General features: G+C 38.9%; 1 protein-coding gene across 2 annotated transcripts in view; it reads right to left on the bottom strand.

The window, feature by feature from the left end:
• The window catches only part of LOC136885923 (dehydrogenase/reductase SDR family member 11), a 96,245-nt gene that overhangs the window by 47,203 nt on the left and 26,234 nt on the right, over positions 1–22,808 (bottom strand). Inside the window, exons 3-6 of one of the 2 annotated variants that reach the window (XM_067158622.2) lie at positions 15,571–15,700; positions 14,262–14,388; positions 9,904–10,050; positions 4,371–4,546 (exon numbers count right to left, since the gene is read on the bottom strand). The exons of the other annotated variant lie outside the window; for it this stretch is intronic. Coding sequence (XP_067014723.2) covers positions 4,505–4,546; positions 9,904–10,050; positions 14,262–14,388; positions 15,571–15,700 — 446 coding nt within the window. The 3' untranslated portion in view covers positions 4,371–4,504. Of the gene's footprint in view, positions 1–4,370; positions 4,547–9,903; positions 10,051–14,261; positions 14,389–15,570; positions 15,701–22,808 lie in introns of those variants that run through there. 2 annotated transcript variants of the gene reach the window in all.

Raw genomic sequence — 22,808 nt, forward strand, 5'->3', positions numbered from 1 at the left:
CATCTGCTTCAGACCTTACCTAACCTTCTGAAAACGACTAAATAGGTAGGGATTGTACCTAGGTTCATCAATAACTCCACTGATTCAAAAAACAAACAAACATATTCTCAACAAAATCTGTGTATGAGTACCTCATCAACACACCAAAATATATATCGTCGCTCGACCGGTAAAAGGTTGTATTCCACAAAGCTCTTCCTATCAATTACTCTCCTTAAGACTGGTAACGCCTCCCAGCCACGTATGGATATGCAGTCCATCAGAACAAATTTTGTTGTGTTCATTTTACTATGCCCATGTGTAAAAGAAAATGAACCTTACAGTAGGTACTGTATGAATGCTACTTGTTTTACGTCGCACCGACACAGATAGGTCTTACGGCGACGATGGGACAGGAAAGGGCTAGGAGTGGGAAGGGAGCTGCCGTGGCCTTAATTAAGGTACAGCCCCAGGATTTGCCTGGTGTGAAAATGGGAAACCACGGAAAACCATTTTCAAGGCTGCCGACAGTGGGGTTCGAACCTACTATCTCCCGAATACTGGATACTGGCCGCACTTAACCGACTGCAGCTATCCAGCTCGGTACTGTATGAATGTACGTTTGCATTACGTATTTACGCACTTCTAGTGTACAATGGATGTAAGGTTCATTTTCGTTTAATCATAGACATAGGAAAAATGAACACAACAAAATTTGTTCTGATGGACTGCATATCCATACGTGGCTGGGAGGCGTGACCAGTCTTAAGGAGAATAATTGATAGGAAGAGCTTTGTGGAATACAACCTTTTACCGGTCGAGCGACGATATATATAATACAGCCACAAAATATTGCTGGAAGACTCCATATTGACAACAACATCAATTAAAACAGTGGGAAAGCGAAAGCGAGGACTAAGCTACCATTTGCAGACAGTCCGTTGAACAAGCACATGTATGTAGATCAGTACCCTTCACTGTCACTGTATCAACACGCCATACCGATTCTCATAATCGGCGCTTATTATATCACACAGATACTGTACCAGGAAATGATTTTGGGGTTTGAGCATGGGAAGGATCTCACGTAGTGACCGGTGTTTTTTGGAGCAGGTACAGAGATGGATAATATAGCAGGGCGAATAATAGATGGTAATTCCTTTTTTCATAAAATTTATTAATAATAGCCACAGATATATCACCCTGCAATTGCAACTTAATTTAATATTTGCCAAAATGTAAAAGAAAAGATTTGTGTTATGATTTTCTTGTCGTCTGTTTGCTTGAGAATTTCAAAAATAATTATAGTTCTTCTGTAGATCATGAATAGCCTACAGTCTCTCTAAATTTTTAAATCACAAAATAAACACACACTTGTCATGGAAAGATAAATTAAATATCTGAACTCTTGCAGAATGTATTTCAGTTTGTTTAAATTGAAAAGATGAAATGGATAAAGCACTTCAATTAATTAAATGACTTAGAAAGGAATTTATAGCAAAATATGAATTTTTTAACTGACGATGAAATTATGAATTAATGTCCATACGCATAACTTATAATAGCACTGTACTGAACAAAGTGCTCCGTAAAAAGTCAGTCAGTGGTGATTACTCAATCAGATTGTGTGAAGATCTGCTTACTAATGTGGGAGTTGTGCTGTACGGTGTCTGGAACATTCCGCGGAGTGCGGAATGAGACTCGAACTCATCACCGTAGACTCCCTCGTAGACGTCCCTCGATGGGTACCATAGCTGAAGACATCATGTAAATCCCTCGTTGGAAGCGACGTTTGAAGTACCTGGATCTCGTAACGCTTTTGCCAAGATTTCCGTGGTTCTTGGAAGTAATATCGGAACACGGAAACTTCAATAGGCACTATTGAAAATATTACGGATATTAATATCACACACCATCGTAATACACAGTTCTACTCTTATACTGATTTAACGGCGTTAAATTAACATTCACAGTCCATGCTGCAGAAACACAGTCTTTATATAAACAGTTCATAAGCACTTGAAAACGTGATCTATCACAGTCTCTGATGGAGTATCATTAACAGATTAAGGCTATTTTATGGTTGTGTTCACACCACCCTAGTCCGTACTACTTAATCTTATTGTAAAAAGTTCTTAAGGTGCACTGTTTTTCTCACAGTGGTGATCGAATGATCGAGAAATTACACAATGAAACTAGTTGATTCTTGCCCTGTTCTGTGACGAGTAAATAGAGTATAACACAGTTCACTGTGAGGGAAATATGTCTTAGAAGTGGTTTTAAATTACTATTTCAGTTTGTCATACGCAATGATTTATGATATTAGTACAGTTTAGAATTATGTGGAATTACTACAGTTCACGGTGTCGTATTTTAGTTAGTGAAATATTAGATACTTCTGGTCTTACTTCCTATTATAGCTTCACCTCTATAATAAACTTGCAAATATTATATCACGCTAATTCACCTTGAAAACGTCCATAATCTTACAGTCGTCGCGGCGCGGCGGAAACTTTACGTACGGCACGACGTTCTTTAACTATTATAACAGCGGTTGAGCACGGCCACTATTATGTCCTCGCGAATCGCGACGGAGCATACTTTCTACACACACTGTGCACACATTGCACTGACAGGACTGCACTGCACTGTCTATGGCCTTGGCCCAGTGGCCTATATATACACGTCAGGCGGGCAGCGCTTGGAATCAGGTGATAAGGGGCGAGTATTTCTCCCAAACTTTAAATTGTCATATTTCAGAAACCACTGGACGGATTGACTCCAAATTTGCAGGGTTTTACTTTCAGAATAGTAGCTATAATTCAGCGTTGGTCTAGTGTTAATCGGTCCAGGCGTTAAAAAGTTCGTAAAATAGCCGAGAAGCTTCTGTAGGGGAAGTAAACTTCGGGCGGCGGTGACGTCACTAGACCTTGCTGAACTCGCGTTCTCATTTGTGTCGTGCAGTAGATACGAGAACATTCTCTTACACAGCTGTTCATACAGCGGGACTGAATTGTATGTTAGAAAATAAAGTTTATAATTTATATGTGCCAGGACTTAGGCCTTCCTGTTACAATACTGTACCTCATGATTCTGTGTTCACTGACTCTAACACTTGTTTTGAGGATATATTCACTTGAGCAACACACGTTTGTCGTTCTAAAACGTAAATTCTGGAAAGTCTGAGATATAGCACCCCACAGCTTTCACCGACATTTTATACCAAGCCACCACAAGTGCTACAATACTCAGTGCCTAAGCACTCCACAATTGTAGGTCAGTCACGTTACATAAACATAAGAAAACTATCCTTCACAAACGTTTGAAGTCAAGTCCAGTACCATATAGTACAGCAATGTCCCTCCAGTACCGTATCAGAAGTTGTAAGTGCACCAATCTTTTCTTCGCCGTATCATCGCATGCCTATATAGACATCAGTTTTCCCCTTCTTCTCATATGATCCGTCTGGATTCATCCTGGCCAGCCAATCATGAGTAGATGCTCTAGACAAGACCACATCCTGAATCTCTTCCTGGCCCCAAGAAAATAACACCATCAACTTACACTAGGCTCTTTCACATGAGTCATCGGAACTTTTTGACTACAATAACAAGTCCACCTCATCAGACTTTGGGATATACACATGAGTCATACGAATTTTCTGAGTTGTGATAGCAATGATTTTCGCAGTCGTTGTACAAAACAAATTACTCATACCGCATATGGAGATCTTCCAGGTTAAAATATTAAGAATAAATATACAAATGAATTAATATAATAATAATAATAATAATAATCATAATAATAATAATAATAAATCGCATACTGTCAATAATATCCCACTTCTAAATATAGTGCGAGGGTGTGATATATGTACTATCACACAATCACAACTGATCTGCATTTAGGGCCGTCGCCCAGGTGGCATATTTTCCCATGTGTTGTGTTCCTAGCCTTTTCTTCAACAATTTCAAAAAATTCGAAATTTATTGAACATCTCCCTTGGTAAGTTATTCCAATCCCTAACTCCTCTTACTGTAAACGAATATTTGCTCCAATTTGTCGTCTTGAATTCCAACTTAAACTTCATATTGTGATCTATCCTACTTTTAAAGATACCACTGAAATTTATTCGTCTAATAATATCATTCCACGCAATCTCTCCACTGACAGTTCGGCACATACCACTTAGTCGAGCAGCTCGTCTCCTTTCTCTGAAGTCTTCCCAGTCCAAACTTTGCAACATTTTTGTAAGGCTATTCTTTCATCGGAAATCAGCCAGAACAAATCGAGATATTTTTCTTTGGATTTTTCCAGTTCCTGAATCAAGTAATCCTGGTGACAGTCCCATACAGGTTGGAATGAATAGCCTATAGTTACGAAGCAAGAAATGGCAAGAAATCAAATTATGCTTGATTTTGTTTATCTTTAACAGTGTATTTTTAAAATTAGGAATCGTTTCAATACATAGCTGCATACAGAACAATGGGAGCACTCTCACAGGAACCATTCACTTTAGCACCATCTACAGGATTTCACCCACTGGCTTGATGATTATTTCGTGAATCTGGAAAAGAAATAAGATGTTGAAGTATTTTAATAATATGCACTAAGTACATGAAGGTTATACTGTCTTAAGTGGCAATAACGTCAGAGTTAAAACTGTCAAGGTCCCTGTAGACAAAATTATTGTAGGGAAAAGTTGGAAATTCTTAGACCTGCTCTTAACATTTGTTTCAGGTAGGATTACAGTACGTATTTTTAATGAGAAAAGTCTGTACATATCTCAAAATTGATAAGCCTTTTTCGGGAATAGAAACTGCGAGAAAAGGGTTCTCTAAAAATACAGGATGTCCCAAAAAGTCAATTTACCCTACTGTTCAGTTATTATAATGCATATCGTACAATGACGTACGAAAGATTTACTAATACATGATAGGTAAGATTTGTCATCATTAACAACATCAAATGCGTGTTTAGTGCTCAGTTTTAGTTTATCTGAATGTGCTGGTGATTAGCAGGGCTACGAGTTTGATGATATATCATCTTTTAATTGGTTCACAACAGACATTGCTAACTTGTACAGAAATCCTAATCATTTCCACATTGTAGAAATGCTAATTTATTAGGTCATTATTTTTGTCATTTTTTGCCATTTTCTATTTGTAGATCATTTAATACAATTATAGTCATTATTTGGACATTTTATGGAATCTGTTACATTATTGTATACTTTTTGAGTCATTTTCTTACATATTTGAAGATTTTGAAGCATTTACGCGTCTGGTATTGGATATTATCGCAACTTCTTCACCACTTATTTTTGGAAATGTCCACATTGCAGGAGAGACACCTCCAACTGGAGAAGTCTACGTCGTGAACAGATGATTGAGAAATCTTTAGGAAACTATCGACTCGAATAGAATTAGAGGGAGAAACAACGATATTAACACAATGCTGTCCGCTCACGTATCAATACGTGTTTCCAAGCACGGTGCTCTGCAGCCGATCACGTATAAATACGTGTTTGTGCATGTCTGTCTTCTGATGCCATCTAACGGTTATTAAGGAACTATTTGGAGATTATCGTTGATGTGCCTAAATGGTAGAAAAACTGCGCTTCTTTTAGTACTGGTTTTGCCCGTTTTAGTGCGTCAGTTGCATTTGTTTTTGCCTTCGAATATCTTCCGTGTATCCATCAATGCTAGTAAACAAAAATGGCAGCCCCGGTAAACAAAAACAGTGGACTGGCTCCTGGTGATATTATACATGAATTATACGCTGATAATTTGTCATATGTTTCCCGTGATTGTGAGGAGAGTGAAGATGAATTGTCTAATGATAATTCTAGTGCTAGTGTCATGCATTTATGTGGAAGTGATACGTTGAATGACACGTTTATTGCACCATGTGAGCAATGACCTGATGCTTCAGATAGCAAAGATGGTCTAGATGTAAGTATTGTTGATAATATTCTCCCTATTTCTGGCAGTGAGTGGCCTAACAGGATATTATACTGTTTTTGGAGTCTTTCTCGTGGACGCCTGGCGTTAAAATTTCGCCGACTGAACCTGAAAATATAGGTTGTGATGTCAAGTTGTTCATTTGTAATGATTTGTTGGCGTATATGGTGGAGGAATCAAACATATATCAATACCAGAATGAACCGAAATATAAAATCTCACCAAAAACTTTAAAGTGGACAGATATAACTGTGAATGAACCCAAAATTATTAAATTATGATACCCTGCAATAACTGCATGTCTCTGCCAAAACCTTCCGGCCACAGGGGCCAGTTATACGTCAGATGGGCCGGACAGCAATGTGTTAATTATTGGACGCATTTCATTCTTAATTGAACATTCCCGCTCGTGAGATCAGTTATGTCAAAGAGAATGTTCCTCGATTCTCAGAAGTACTATAAGAAGAGGTTAAGTAGCTAAGATTATTCTCAATCAGAAAAACGCACACAGCTACATTATTGTAGTAATGAATTAGGTGTTGTTTTATATGATAACAATATAAAAGAAAAATGAGAATGGTCATCGCTTGGCACGAAAGAAAAGAAATCCAACTGCAGTGCAGTCGAATCTATCTGATAATCGTATGCCAATAAGTAAAGTAAACCTTGAAGTAGAAACTAAAGTGCCTTAAAGCAAGACATACAAGGCGAATGTGGCATCAAAATATTGAGATATTTAATTCGGTGTATAATATTGCACTAATTGAATTATATAAGTTGCAGGTTACTCTATGACGGATCAGAAGGAGAACTGTCATGCTGAAAGATCGGCCAATGTAATGATACAGGCCTAAACCGGGATGGAGTCCCGGCGGGCCTGGAAGATGTGGTAATATGAAAATATGACAATGTTCCGAGGACCGGTATGATCGAATTATATCTTCAAGATCTCAGCAGTTAAGATGAGCACAAAAGACTTGGCCTTTATTGGTTCTATTATATTGTACATTGTGTAGTTACATATTTTCTTTCACGTTTATTAGCGTAATGTGTTATACATAAAGCAACTTGAGCGACGATGTAGAATCATTTATATACGTTTTATAATGTCGATGGGCGCTCTAACCCTCCTAAATGATGGCATAATTGGAATTCGAATTGATGATGTGCTAATTTGATCTGTTTCGAGTGCTCAGTTATAGGTTGTTATAGGGGAATTTCATTATGATTTAGCTATCGTTTCCTTGATACGGTTTCTTTTCCATGAAATTAATTTGCCAATTTCTTCATGAAAAAGTCTTATTGGAAGTATTTGAAATGTATTTATTATGAGGTGAAGTGCAAAGAATTTTTCCTTATGAATAAGATATTTCATATGACCTGACCGAGTCTTCATAAAAGAAACGTTTCATTAAACCGCATTGCATACTGCTTATAGAAGTCACATGTGTTTAGAATTCGGAATAATTGTCTTCGGTAGTTATGAGCTTGTATATTCGAATGAAAGGTTTTATTAAGCATGATGCGTATATGAAGTTATATGGTTTGTGAATGTTAGGGTGGTCGATGTGATTGATTATGATATGATACGCGATTGTTATGTTGGATTATTTATTGGGGAAAAGGCGTTACGTATGATGTAGTGTTGTCTTCGAGAAATCCCAAGAATGTTGATATTGGAATATAGTATATTAGAGGCTCATCATGCGAATTTGAATGTGATACGGCGGAATAGACAAGCAGTTAAGATTTTATAATTATACCGTGAAGGTACTGTTTTCCGAAAAATGTTTTCGAGGTGGACGTGTGAATTATCGTCGGTAATAGTAATGTGATACAGGCATTATATGAACGAAAATAGATACATATAGAATGAAATTCTTCGAATAAATGTTACCCAATAAGACATTTAAGTTGCACTTTGATTTTTGATTAAGAATAAAGTTAGGGTCATACTACCCAATGTACAACCTACTTACTTTCGGTATTAGTGTAGTATTAGTGTATGCGTCTTGTAGATGTTGACAGAATTTCAGCAGTCCAGAGGAGAGACCGTGGATGAATCCAGATGTTGGTGTGTCTTGATCATTCCAATTCATGATTGTTCATTATAGTAGCATGTAGATTTGAATATCTATTTTTGTTTAGGTGCAGCAGCTTGAGGACACCATAATTATATTCTTCTGTTTAATACTTCTTCAATTTATTATCCGTGGTTAGCTGCAGAGTCTAGTTTTTGAGTGTTCTGTAATATTTATTTTTAGGTTCCACGGCATTGCATGTATTTATTTTAGTAAGCCCTCAAGTTGTTAATTAGAAGTCGTTATTTTATATGACGGCTGTAAATGATATTAATGGGTTACTAAAGAACAAGGTTTCTGGTCCAAAATGGACATAGACATGAACGAACGAATATTTTTTTATTTGTGGCGGATAAGATAAATAATTTGAGATTATTGTACCATCAATTGGATTTTTAAGCCTTCAGCAACTTTCGTATTAACAATGATAGTTTATTGACCCACCTTTATTCATATTGCTGGATTCGCGTGTATTTATCTTTAACATCAGGTAGGTTTGCCATCATTGTGAAGGTAGAATAACAGTATAGCGCCATATGAGCGGAAGAGATAATAACCAACAAAATAAATGTTAATGTATAGTTTAAAAAGTATCCAACCATGTTATAAAGATTTTATAATATTATTGTTGATTATATTGTTATCGATGATTGATTTCATTAAATCGGAATATCCTTCCAACTGAACTAGTTTTTCAGTATTTTCATTTGTATATTAGGATTTCTATTACCCTCAGGTAGATTTAAGCTATAATTTCTCACGATGGTAATATCAACGTGCTCATGATTATTATGAACTGTAACTGGTGCCTAATTGAACCTTCACGCCCATGAGTGGAATCCTATGTATCACCGTTGAGCAATGCCATGGCGTATTTACAACATTTCTTCGAACCCCAGTATTATACATTTGCGCAATTACGGTTACAGTTTACCTTTTTGGATTCCAATCTCGAGCATGAAAGGTTAAATTGATTGTAAATTGATTGTAAAAATTAATTTAAAATTTATGTCATTTTTTAAAGTTTTCGAATCATTTTACTGGAATTTTGCCGTCATTTTATACATCAGTTTTGAAATTAGTTTAGGTCATCAAAATTCAGGCCCTTGTGTTTAGAAATACACCATTTCCTTAATTATCCTCCCTATAGAAAAATCTTATTGTTACGTGCCATTCCTGTCGTTGCCAACTTCGGTACTTCCTGGAAGGAATTAGTGAATCAGACCGGGGACTCCCCAGCCTCTGCTTGATGGTGCTGTCATCAGGTTTTCCTGTGGACCTTTTGGAAGTGGAAATGAGAACCTTCCCTTAGCCGCATCACAAAGATTCTAATACTCAATCATCAGGTTATAAAAAGGAAGCTAGCCGCGAACAAGCAGTTCGGTAGTTGGACTGAGACGGCAGTAGTGCTGACTGCCATCAGTGTCCAGCGGGAGTCAGAAAATCATCGCGTACTGAGTGAAGTACTGTGAGTGTACCAGCGTGAATTTTAGATCCATTTGGAGTGTTTGTGTGAGTAGTGGACTCTCTGTGGAGTCGAGCCAACGAACAGTTGTCGTGTATTGTAGTCAGATGCCATATGTTCATATCTGTCTGCACGCAGCTGCTGTGCGAGGTGACTGTACTTGCGAGGCGAAGTGAAAGTAAGGTGACCTTTCAAGAAAATGCAAACTAGAGAATTCAATAACTAAAATGATCTTGTACAACTTAATGGATATCACCTGTTGCAGAACGGGAAAAATCATACAGGGCAGTGTGAAATTACCAAAACTCAAAAAATGACAATATCTTCAACTTATTTTTTAAATACTCGCTGTTAACAACTTGGCACTGAAATACATAATTCTATTCAATTACATGGTACAATTGTTTTAAATTACCTGTACATGTGGAGGCGTCGCAAGAGCGTACAGCACAGCGTCCGCAACATCTTCGGACTCTAGGCCTGGCATATTTTTGACCGCTTCTGTTTGGTAGTTAGGGCGATTGTCACGAAACTCTGTTTCTACCTTGCCTGGGGTTACAAGCTGAAACAAAGTATGGAGCTTTCTTAAAAAAGAAAGAAGCTGTTGCTGGCAATTGTGAAACGGGAGAAAGAATAGGAATGGAAATAAAACTAAAAATTAGAATAAGAAATGAAAAAAAATGATAATAATAGAAATAAGAACTTATGAAAGATTAGATAAACTCAGAGTTAATGAGGAAAAAGCCAAATGAATGCATATCACTGGACAGGAAACACCAACTGGAGATCTTCGTGTGAGTGAGTGAAAGGAGCAGATGTGTTTAGTGACCAGTTGAATGCAACACAAAATGGTGCTCATGATAAAACAGCGCGTGCTCATTGTCATGCGAAGCACAACTCTTGGAAAATCTGTCCGGAACTGTTTGCACAAGAGTGTTGTAGCAAAACCTCCAGCAAAATCAGCAATGCAAAACTTAGTGGCAAAATGGCGTAAAACGGGCTCTGTAGCGAATAAAAACCGCAACTGTTCGAAAAGAGTTCCAACACCAGAAAACATTGCTCGAGAGATGGAACGCGTAGAACGCCCGCCGTTTGTCTGTGCAAGTGGGAATGAATTGATCGTGGTTTCGAAGCATTATTAGAAAGGACCTGCATCTGTATCCTTACAAATTTACTGTTGTGCATGTGTTCAGGCGTCCAGACGAAGTTGAGTTTTGTCGGTGGTTTCTGAGTGAAGTGGAGTCAAGGTCTTTTGGATCCTTGATTTTTGATTTCTTCAGATGAGGCCATTTCCATGTCCAGCATCCTCTGTTATGTTCATTAACAAGGTCCGATTCCACGTTAGTCCTATTGTAAATATTTTCTGGGCAAGATTTATTTTTCCCATCCTGAACAACACAAATTTCCTCCCACTGTTACTGTATGGCTATGAAAATTGTATCTTAACTAAGAAAAGCTTCCAATCACTTACAATATTTTGAAAATAAAATTCTCTGGGAAATCTGAGGACGTCCACGCATATGAAGGTCGATCAAATCTAAACGGGATTTTTGTTCCTGAACATCAACAGGTGGTAAGACTGACCCCGCGCTTCCACTATGCTTAGGCGGGACCGTCAGGAGTGGGGAGAGCTTGCTCTTAAATATTTCCCGCCGTTTCGTTCGTAACGCTCACGATGTCGGAGCAACAGGTGCACACCTCCACTGCGCAACACATAATTATACAATTTCTTGCTTGTGAAGGAGTTACAGTGGTGGAAATTTGCTAGAGATCGACTGTACAGTTCGGTGATCAAACATTCTCAATGACGCGTGTGTGCAAGGAGTGGCGGAGGAAATAGGTGGCAGCATCAGTGAAAGCCAGTACTCGACTGTCAGCTGGCGAGGTTCTTGCAACCGTTTATTTGCGATCGGCGAGGTATTTTGCTGATTGATTTTTTGCATGAGCGATGCACAATCAATGCTGCTTACTACTGCGAGCTGTTGAACAAGGCGAGGGTTGCATATCGCCGTAAAAGACGAGACCAACCGATTCGACAATGAGCGGCCTCATACTGCAGCTCTATTTCCAAGCTACAGGAAATGCATTGGACTGCACTTGATCATCCTCCTTATAGCCCGGACTTATCACCCTGCGATTTCCATTTGTTCGGACCGCTTGAAGAAGCTCTAGGAGGGCAACGATTTGAAGCCGACGAGAGTGTGGAAGACTTCGTGGGCAACTGGCTGGTGCACGACCCTGTTCTTTTTACGATGAGGGCATCAAAAAGCTGCCTATAAACTGGGACAAATGCATTTCCAAAGCAGGGAACTATGTGGAGAATAAATTGTAATTGCCTTGTGTTTTTCAATAAATGACTTTAAACAAAAAATAAAATCCCATTTAAATTTGATCCCCATTCGTGTTATGTTTATCGTATGGCATACATGTAAATGATTTATATTTTTACATCGAGAGTAGATATTTATTGGAGTGCGTGTGATGTCCCGAGGAGAAAGTCTCTTAGATCGCTATCGTAAGATCTTCGTGGTTACATTCTTGAACTATTTGTCTGCCTTTCAGCGAAAATTCATGTTCACATAAAGGAAGCAAAACACTGTATTCTAGACCTACAAGTAATACGCTGAGTGAGAGTTTGAGTTTACATGTACGATTTTCAAGCAAGCTCGTGTACGAGTGTGTACTGTACCATTATTCCTGCTATTACTGTAATCTGAAGTATTCATTTGGCAAGCACTTTAAAGTAATAAACGGTGTAATCTAATGAAACAAATCTCCTCGTGCCATTTTGCAAAACACATGTCCCATGTGCAATATCTAACAAAATTATATTAATTCAATATAAAATATCAAATATATAAGGAAAGATCAACTAAGAATCAATGGATAACTCAGGAGGTATTGATGAACGACAAAAATACAAGAATGCATAAAATGAAGAGGGTAACAAAGAATACAGGCGATTAAAGAATGAAGTGGATAGAAAGTGCAGGACAGCTAAGGATGAACGGATGAAGGAATGGTCCTAGGAAAGGTAGGACCATACAGGAAACAGGATAGGAAACATTGCAATTAGAGAATGGATGTGGAAAGCGACATGGAACCCTGAGAGTTGATGGAACGTGGCCTTTTGTTGTGAAAGAAAACGGAAAGGGTAATTCCATACAGGAAAATTAAGGAAACCTTTGGAGAAAGGAAAACTTAGGTATATGATTATTAAGAGATCAGATGGAAAACCACTTCGAGGGAAAGAAGACAAGGCAGAAAGTTGCCAGGAACATATCCAATAGTTTTATCAGATGAATGCTGAAAGTGAGATGGATTGATCGAATCACGAATGAAGAGATGCTGAATCGAGCTGCTCAAAGGAGAATGATTTGGCTAAATTGGATGAGAATAAAAGATAATGTGGCAGTATAAAGACAGCACTGGGAATTTATTTGAAATGTCTTATTTTATTGCATTAATGTTTTTGTATAAGATTTTATTCTGTTTCGATTTCTATATTTGTGTAGAATTGGATTATCCCTCACGTTAGTCGACATGTATCGGCGGATTAGGGTTTCTATGGGTTTGAATTTAGTGACCAAACATTTTTAAGCTCGTTGCGCATGTCTGGAATTGAATCTTATAAAACATAATTTCTCTTTGTAAAAGTCTTTCAATTTAGAGTTTCTGATTTGGTTTAATTTTTTTTAATGTTGTAATCCAAGGGCAATTACCCTCTCCGTTTTCTTTCACAACAAAAGGCTACGTTCCATCACCTCTCAGCGTTCCATGTCGCTTTCCACATCCATCCTGTAGTTGTCATGTTTCCTAACCTGTTTGTTTCCTGTACATTTTGTGCTGGGATGCTTTTTTGAATCCAAGATTTTTACTAAGGTTTATATTTAATTCTTTATCTTGTTCTTCTTCTTTCCGATGAGGCCTGCTAAGGACTACGTTCTAATTTCAATTCAGTTCTTCATACTGTGTTGTTTTCTCTTCCGCTCCTTCCAATATTCTTTCATCCTTTCACTGTGCTGTTTCCTTCTGTCCTCGGAGCACTTCGCACCAGGCTTCTTGTTCAATCTTCCTTGGAATCCTTCCATACTTACTACCCTCTTTCTAAAAATGTATCTGTCCATCGTTTCTTCTTCTCTTATATTACTTCTTTCTAAATCTTTCCTTACTCCTCGAATCCAGCTAGTTGTTGCCTTTTTGTCTCAAAGGTATTTGAAAATCCTTTTTGTTAATCTGGAATCATTCATTCTGTAAATATGTCCGAAAAATTGCAAATCTCCTTTTCCTCGTGGTTTCTGTTATGTTATTATTATTACCATTATTTGTGTAATTAGCTAAAAATGGTTACAGATAGCATGATAGGGCACACCAGGACTTGTTTACTTGGTTTTTGAGGGAAGTGTAGGTGGTAAGACCTGTAGAGGTAAACCAAGGTATGAACATGACACGTAGATTAGAGCAGATGCAGGATGCAGCAATTACGCAGAAATGAAGAGGTTAGCACAAGATAGAGTGGAATCTCCAGTTTGTGGACTGATGACTCATACAAAACGTCAAATATCAACATTCTGACGGTAATTAAACATCAAACAGAGGCAAAGGGGTAATGATAAGCAAGAATTTTTCATTACCTTGGTCTTTAACTACACCCCTTAAAAATGAGAGTTCTTTTGTCTCTCCTGTAAAATGTTATGTTTAAGCATAAGAGGTGTCTTCCCGGCAGCGACGATAATCATGATGAAACTTTCAGAATGAAGAGGTTTTACTCACGGAAATTTTCATGTTACTCTTGTGTTCCACAAAGTCCTTCCTCAGTCCTTCTGCGAGAGCTCCTACAGCGTGTTTGGTGGCGGCGTACATGGCAGCAATGGACGAAGCTACGATGTGGCCAACGACACTGAAACAGAGCGTTGACTTCAGTTGAAGTGATCAGCTGCTTTTCGGTTAGCGTTAGGACTGGATTATGGGTGTTTGCGCGCTCGGGACACAGCACAATCTGGCATCGCCGTCCTATTGTTTTATAACCGTCACCCACCTGGATACTTTATTATTGATTTTTTCTTTCAAAAGAGGGTACAAGTTCTGAAAAGGTAGGTAGGTAAGGGTTTTTCTGCCCGAAGGCAGGTTCGAACCTCCGCAGAGGTGTTCCTGAGCCGGAGTTTACGTGCGGTAGGGTGGCCAGTTCCTTTCCGCTCCTCCATTCCCTTACCCCCGCACCAACAGCGCGTGGCAACCCATCCAACTCCTGACCACGCCCAATGTTGCTTAACTTCGGAGATCTCACGGGATCCGGTGTTTCAACACGGCTACGGCCGTTGGGAGCTCTGAAAAGGAGAACATTATTTTAAAAATGCATTTCTGCTTCACACCTTCTCGAAAGGCACCAGCACCAAGCAAACAAGTTATACACACTGAAAGTACATGGAGTATACATTACATCACTTAAATGCAACATCGTGCGTTATAATTTAAAAAAATCCGACTGCAGATGGAGGCTAGAAATGTTCGTGAAATACTTTGATACTGAGTGACCCACTTCTACTGGAAGACGAAAGTGTTAAAATAAAATATTGATTTTCGAAGGAATATGCTGGAATTGTCATTACCACAGTCAGAAATGACTTAATTAAGAATCCAAGAGGTGCCTCTATATCTTGCGAACTTCAAGTTTTCACAGCACTATGGACATGCGAGCGGAATGAGGTTAGTCATTATTATCAGTGACATAATTATTACTAGTGAGAATAATATACCGCTGAAGTATGTGTATTGATGTTCTTGTTTATTCGAATATTCTATTCCATTCGTACTAGCACACGGTTCCTCGAAAGGTTTTGTTCCCAGATAATCAAAAAAAGCTATCACAAAGGCGGTGGAGGTGAAGACATACGCTAGTGAACTGCAGGAACAGATTCCTACAGCTTGGAACGAGTACTATGTGCAAAGCGTTAAACTACTGTAAGGCTCTTGAAGTATATAAACTAAATTATAATTGCATTTACACGTATAGAGATATGAAATATAATTCATTCATTACAGGCTGTTAGGACGCCTCTCATTAAAATACAGTAAGTCTCACCTGCTTATGTGGACAATGTGCCCATCGTCTACTCCTCTCGCTCTCATGTTCTGTACAGCTTCACGTGTGCAAATAGAAAGACCCAGGACATTCACATCCAGCAGCAAGCGCATTTCAGCAGTCTTTGCCTCTGGAAACAATATAATAGAACAGAAATGTATTAAACAAGATTACAAATATCCCTTGAGAAACTCAGATCATGAGCATGGAACACCTGAGCATAAATAAAGTCTTCATAAATGATCAGAATTTTAACTTAGTTCTACAACTTAAATATCTTGGAGAAATCATCATACACAACTTAAACGAGAAGGATTAATAGATCTAACAAAATGATGCCTGTTAATAGACACCAAGATCCAACATTATAAAACCGTAACTCTCCTGGAAGCCACTTACACTTGTGAAACCCTGACCCAAATTAAAAACGAAATAAGAACTGATCATCTCTCAAAACTGAAAGAAGAATCATCAGAACTTGCATAAATTAAAAATTATCAGGTCGAAGGAGTCCGGAGAATCCTTTCTAAAAAAGACTGTCTATCTAAAGACTGACCCAGTCACCAGCACATTGATGTAGAAAAGAATCTCGTATACCTTTCACATCTTGCGACGGCCTGGAAATCGACTTTTACGACAACTAGTGATGAGAAGACAGGAGGGCAATGGACACATGAAATTCAGCAAAATCTCAAGGCAGTTAGACTCGAGATAGTATAGTCCTCTCCGTGTAAGGACGTACCCTAAGGGTGCAACCTTACCCTTTCTCCCCTGTAATATTAAGGTATCGATTTATAGTTACTTTTCTTGCTGTTGGGTATTTTGCAGGTCTTTTTCAGTGTCAGTAACCATACAGTTTAGGGACCCTACTTGCCGATACGACGTCTTACATTAACCATTAATCTGGCACGTTGGCAACGTTCAATCACTGTTCTAGCATGAATTGCGTGTTGCCACCGCATCGCCGTTAAAGTCACTAGTGATACATTTGCGAGAATATTTAAAGCATATTTTCTTTTTCTGTGGGACTGTAAATCTATTTGGCTAATACCAAGTAAGTAGAATTGTGGCATGTTCGGATAATGCATTTATTAACATTGTTTGCGTGAAATGATTAAAGTGCTGAAGTACGTCAGTCTCATGTCTAGATCTACCGGTACATGAAATAACTCTTGCAGGACGAAATTTTGGCAGTAGAACTTATAACATTATTATTTTCAAATCCGCAGTGAACTTGAAACCTGACCTAATTTCCGTTCACGGAGCTTGGCACATTAGTATTCCTATATGTTTCCTGACAAGTTTGAAGATATAACCAGCCTGCAGGCTGAAAATATGCCCAATAATTTCTCTCCTTACTGGTTACCGGTGTTGAAGAGAGAAGGAAATGTTCGCGTAAAAGAAAGGGAAGTCATTGGATGTCTGGAACTTTCTAAAATCACACTGCAAAGACTTATTAAATAAATTGCATCGTTTAACACGCCCCTCTTGTCAAGAATATGGTTATAGTACCCTTAGTGTATATCAAAATAAAGACGGATAATTTGAGCGAGAAAGTGTGTTTATTTCCTTAATTCCTCATTGAGCGTGGGAATCGACGAGATATTCATAATTATCTTGATTTATTTGATCTTATCTTTTATCATTTACTAGGGTAGGGAAACATTGATTATCGGTGTTTCCTACATTGAGGTTAGTTTGTTATGGTTATGTCTGGTGATTTTAATATGTAACCAGGCAGGTTGGCAGCAGTGATCAGCCATTACAAAAAAGAGAAAAGAAGAGCATCGGGTGGTGATATTTACTTTCTGGGGTATTTCCTTACGTGGAAATTACTATACATGCGGAGAACAAACATAAAATTAACAACCTTCTTAAGACTCACAAATTTTCAGCAGAAATGAAACATGGAAGAGCTACAAAGATTTTCCGAAATGAGAAAATTACGATCGGAACAAATGAAAAGGTACTGGGCAGGTCACAAGAACCAAACAGTTCAAGCTTCAAAGAGAAAGTGAACATGAAATGACTCAAGCGGTCCAATGTCCAATGTGGCCAGTGAAGTTAATAATAATAATAATAAAATTTAGACGATTTATGGGAAAATTGAAGAGGTATCTTATTTAAATACCTTGGAGAAATAATTCTTCTTTCGGGATTAGACAGTTTGGCCAATACAGAAAGGGCCTCAAAACTTCGGAGGGCATTTAGTCTGACATGGGATCATACAATAAACGGGTAATATCACGTAGGCTAATGTTAAACTGAAGCATTACAAAACAGTTAACCTACCGGAGGCTCTGTATGCATTAGAAACCTTAACTTTAGGAGCACATTCTAAAATTGCAGATACCGAAATAAAACAACGTCAAATTCTTGGAAAGAGTTTCGGTCCCATACAAGAAAATGACATTTGGATCAAAAGGCGAAGTGCAGATCTCTACAGTACCGGTAACACAGACAGTTTCATCATACTGTACGGAGGAGACGTCTGAAATTTTTTGGACACATTTTTAGGATGGAAAATAATAGACTCACAAAGAAGGCCATTCACTGTAATCAATTCCCAAAACAGGAGAATAAATTGGCCCGAGGAAACAAGAAGAGACCTGAATGAATTCAACATCAGGTAACACATCATGAAAAACCGCCAAGTCTTCAGGATCTCAGTATATTAACACACATAGCAGCAGGACTGGTACAAAATGGCCAGAAGAATGAAAGAGGCAACACAGTGAGTTCATGAAGAGATTTTGGAAGAATAGGAAGGTGGAAATCATCTAGCCAATGAACAAGTTCCAATGTGCTCTATGAATGGGCATAACGAAATAATAATAATAATAATAATAATAATAATAATAATAATAATAATAATAATAATAATAATAATAATAATAATAATAATAATAATAATAATAAAGAAGGCATATCAACAGTCAATACTCAAACTTCTAGGGATGATAGAACAGACGAAAACGGTTATTTTCTATTAACCAAAAGCAGACTTGCGAAGTAATGGAAGTACTTGAAATGTATGCTGTTTTAGTAAATTTTATTTGTAACTGTTATTTTTTCAAAATGCAGTCTTTACTCCTAATTTAATTCTTGAAATGAAATTGTAACCGTTACATTCTAGTAATCGATGTATATCGCATGGGAGCAGAAATTGGGAAAGAATTATGAGATGAGGATATATTTCTTTTAATTCTTTCTTTCTTTCTTTCTTTCTTTCTTTCTTTCTTTCTTTCTTTCTTTCTTAATCCGTTTGTCCTCCAGGGTTGGTTTTTCCCTCGAACTACGCGAGGGATCCCACCTCTACCGCCTCAAAGGCAGTGTCCTGGAGCGTGAGACATTGGGTCGGGAGGATACAACTAGTACCACCAGTGTGTTCGTAACCTCCGTGGCGTGCAGTTGCTTGTGTGTTCGTTCCGTGTGACTCACGCTCACTTATCGTACGGCAGTGCGGACTTAGTAGTTGTGTGGACATTTATTCGTGCCTTTCAGTGACTACGTCTACTAGTGTGTAGCCCAATGAGATGCCTTGCAGTTTAATTAGCAGTTAGTGCTATGGAAGGAGGCCTATATGGCAAGGGCGGTCATCCCCTATATCACAGTCTAATGTGCTCATACCGAGCAGTATACAGCAGGTGCCTCAGAGCGTCGGGAGTGCTTTGGTGGTTCTAAATCCGCCCCTACCTACGACTGTAATATGGAGGCGAGTTTTCCATCTGTTGTGGCGGCAAACAAGCGAGCATTAGAAGAACCTTCAAGTAACATCGATAAGAAACAAGCAGTTACACCAGAAAGCGCTACAGGTAATGTTTCACAACAGATATATATTATCCCAGTAATTAAGAGTCTAGCTCAGCTTCTAGTCAAGGTGATAGTATTTCTGACTTGAATGCGGTACCAGCTGTGTTTCCTCCTCAGAATGGCGGAGCACCGCCTCGGCTCAGTGCATATGATTATAACAAAGCTAATCGGCATCACATTGATTCTTCGTGGCCTTACTACACCTATGTGGAAGGGAAAGAAGGAAACATAGGTAACCTACATCCGATGGCGTTTGGTAAAATGATTTATCGGGGGTGTCCATCTCAACGTCTAAATATCAAAGATATTCCTTCCATCGGGGAAAATCGTCTTAAAATGGAATTTCATTCAGCACAAGCAGCAAACTGGTTCGTTAGTTCTAATTTCTTCTCCTCACATCAATTAACAGGTTACATTCCGTCTCACGTCATAACTCGACAGGGTGTCACTCGAGATGTACATACAGAAATAGAGGAAGACGAACTATTACAAGTGATCTGTTAAAATCAGACGAGTCTGTCGTATGTATGGGCGCACACTGAAGGGCAATGTTTCAACTGCTGTTCCAATACGGAGTTGTGTGGTTAGCTTTGACACTCAGACTCTGCCAGACAGTGTGTCAATATATGGGGCACGTTGTGAGGTTTCTCCATATGTGGCTCCAGTACGTATTTGCTACAATTGCTTGCGCTTCGGACACATTGTTAAACACTGTTGCTCACAGTGTAGATGCAATAAATGTGGTGTGTCACATACTCCAAACACCTGCTCACTGTCTCAGGTTCAGTGTGTACATTGTTAAGGTCAACGCAGTGCCCTCAGTAAAGAGTGCCCCGAGTATAACAAACGATTAGAGATAAACGAGGTTTCGGCCAAATATAACATGCCATTCAAGGAAGCTAAGGAATCTGTTATGAAAAAAATCATATGCTGAAGTGGTTCAGCCATTACTTCTCACACATGAGCAAACTTTTCCTCCCTTACCAAGACAAAATCACAAAATTACCGTTTTGCAACGTCGGCGACTTCCTCCGGAGTTACCCAGAACATCTATTCCCCACCCACCGGTAATTTACCATACCCATGAAGTCAGTGGGGGTCCAGTGGGCCAAAATCTTTATCCACTTCAGCCGCACTTAATAGCACCCCGTAGTGCAAGTTCCTTGCCTGGCAGCTCTTCTCAACCACTCCTTACCTCATCATAATCCCTTATTACCGGTATCCTTAACCTAGTTACACAGCTTCTACGTGAATTATCCTATCAAATCGTGGTATCCCTTCGGAATCGGAACTTCACGAAATAACACAAAATATTCATAGAGACTTTTATTTTAAAAATATTTCAGTGGAATAGCCAATCAGCGCTGGCTCATAAACACAGTCTTCAAAAAGAATTACACGATCGGCACATCAACTTAGCAGCATTATCCGAGACTTAGTTTCGCGCTGGTATACCAGTTATGTTTCCTGGATATCGTGTTCTGCGTTCAGACAGAGATGATAGATATGGAGGAAGTGGTCTGTGAATAGGCAACAGTATTCGTCACAGAGCAATATCCCTTACTTTTTCCGGAATTCTTTCATTCCAAGTGGTAGCGGCTTGTATCTTCCTCCCCACGGTGGCATTTACATTAATATCCATCTATTGTCCATCACGTATTGTAATTCAACCAGGTGAATGGGACAGTTTATTTAACCAACCGGAACCTCGATACATTATATGTGGAGATCTGAACGCCCATAGTGTAGCATGGGGGTGTACTTATGCCAACCGTGCTGGAATAGCCCTTCAAGATATGATGGATGACTACCACCTGGTCATACTCAACGACGGTAGTCCTACTCTTATATCTCGGTCTGGACATCGAACTTCGGCAGTAGATGGAACTATTTGTTCTCCAGCCATTGCTGCCAACATAACCTGGGAAGCACGACGATACTCCCTGGGATCTGATTTTCTTCCTATCGAAATTCATTTCCAAAATAGCTACGCCTTACCTACAACCTTCTACCCCACCACAAAATGGAACACCAATCGAACAAATTGGATTGCCTTCAGCGAGAACATAGACTCCGAACTTCGTACTGCAATTCTCCCTACCAACTCACTTAAAATACAACTGTTTAATACACATTATAAATGCTGCAACTTCGGTTAGTATCCCAGTGAAACAGCCTTTCTGTTTTCCGAAACATACCACTACTCCGTTGTGGTACACAGAATGTTCCCGAATGATTGCAAGAAGAAAACTCGCCTTTAAACAATATCGACGTCTTTCTTTCTGGGAAAATTATTCTAATTATCAATGCATCAATGCACAGGTCAAAAGATTTTTAAAACAGGAAAAGCTATCCAGTTGGCGAAGATACTGAGAAACCCCGCTTACTACAATCTGGAATAATGTAAGATCCTTAAAAAGGGGTGGGGAGTAGCTCCCCACGTTCTTCGTTTCCGTCTGATTGCGTCGAGGCTTTTCATAGTCATATTGCTCCACCGACTGTGCCGCAATGGCCCGTTGGCGCTTTTCACCCAACTGGGATCGCAATCATTTTCTGTTACGGCCATTTACTTACACGGAAATTCAGTGGGCGTTAAAACATAACAACACTGCCCTTGGTAAGGACAGCATCCGGTACTCGATGTTATCCCATCTCCCTCACATAGCACATGTTCTATTATTAGACAACATATTGACACGGGAAGTATTACCTTTGGATTGGATTACTCAAATTGTCATCCCTATTATGAATCCTCGAAAGGACCCTAGTGACCCTTCTTCTTATAGACCAGTTGCTCTTCCCTCGTGTATGGTAAAGACTCTGGAAAGGATAATGAAAGCACAACTTGAGTGGTGGTTAGGACACCAGCAGCTGCCTCCTCGGTCGCAGTATGGATTCCGCCGTGAAAGAGTAACATTAGACCATCTCGATATATTCACTTCTGCAATAGAACATGCTTTTGCGATTAATGGAAATCTTACGGCTCTCTCACTGGATATCAGCTCAGCTTATGGTAGCGTCAGTATACCAGTTCTCTTCAGTAAGCTTCAAACATTCCATATCCCTCCAGCTTTTATATAAGGTCTTCAGACATTGTTTCAAGAACAATAAATCTACGTACGAGATGGACACAGTCGTTTACATGGTCTCCCACAGGGCTCAGTGCTCGGCCCGTTTTTGTATACAACATATACTGCTGATCTTGAGCATATGTTCAGTCACTCGATTCAAGTTTTACAATACGCGGACGATGTGTGTATTTACATTACTTCCTCTAGCTTCGAGGTTATATAACTTCGTTTACATTATGTGGCTTGCAATCTGGAAAAACTGTTGCATAATAATGGTCTTGAATTGTCTCCATCGAAATCTACTGTGGTGACTTTTACCCGGAAGAGGACTTTACCTCAGCTTGGTGTTATCCA

Source organism: Anabrus simplex, chromosome X (assembly GCF_040414725.1).
Source record: "Anabrus simplex isolate iqAnaSimp1 chromosome X, ASM4041472v1, whole genome shotgun sequence".
Classification (NCBI taxonomy): Eukaryota; Metazoa; Arthropoda; class Insecta; order Orthoptera; family Tettigoniidae; genus Anabrus; species Anabrus simplex.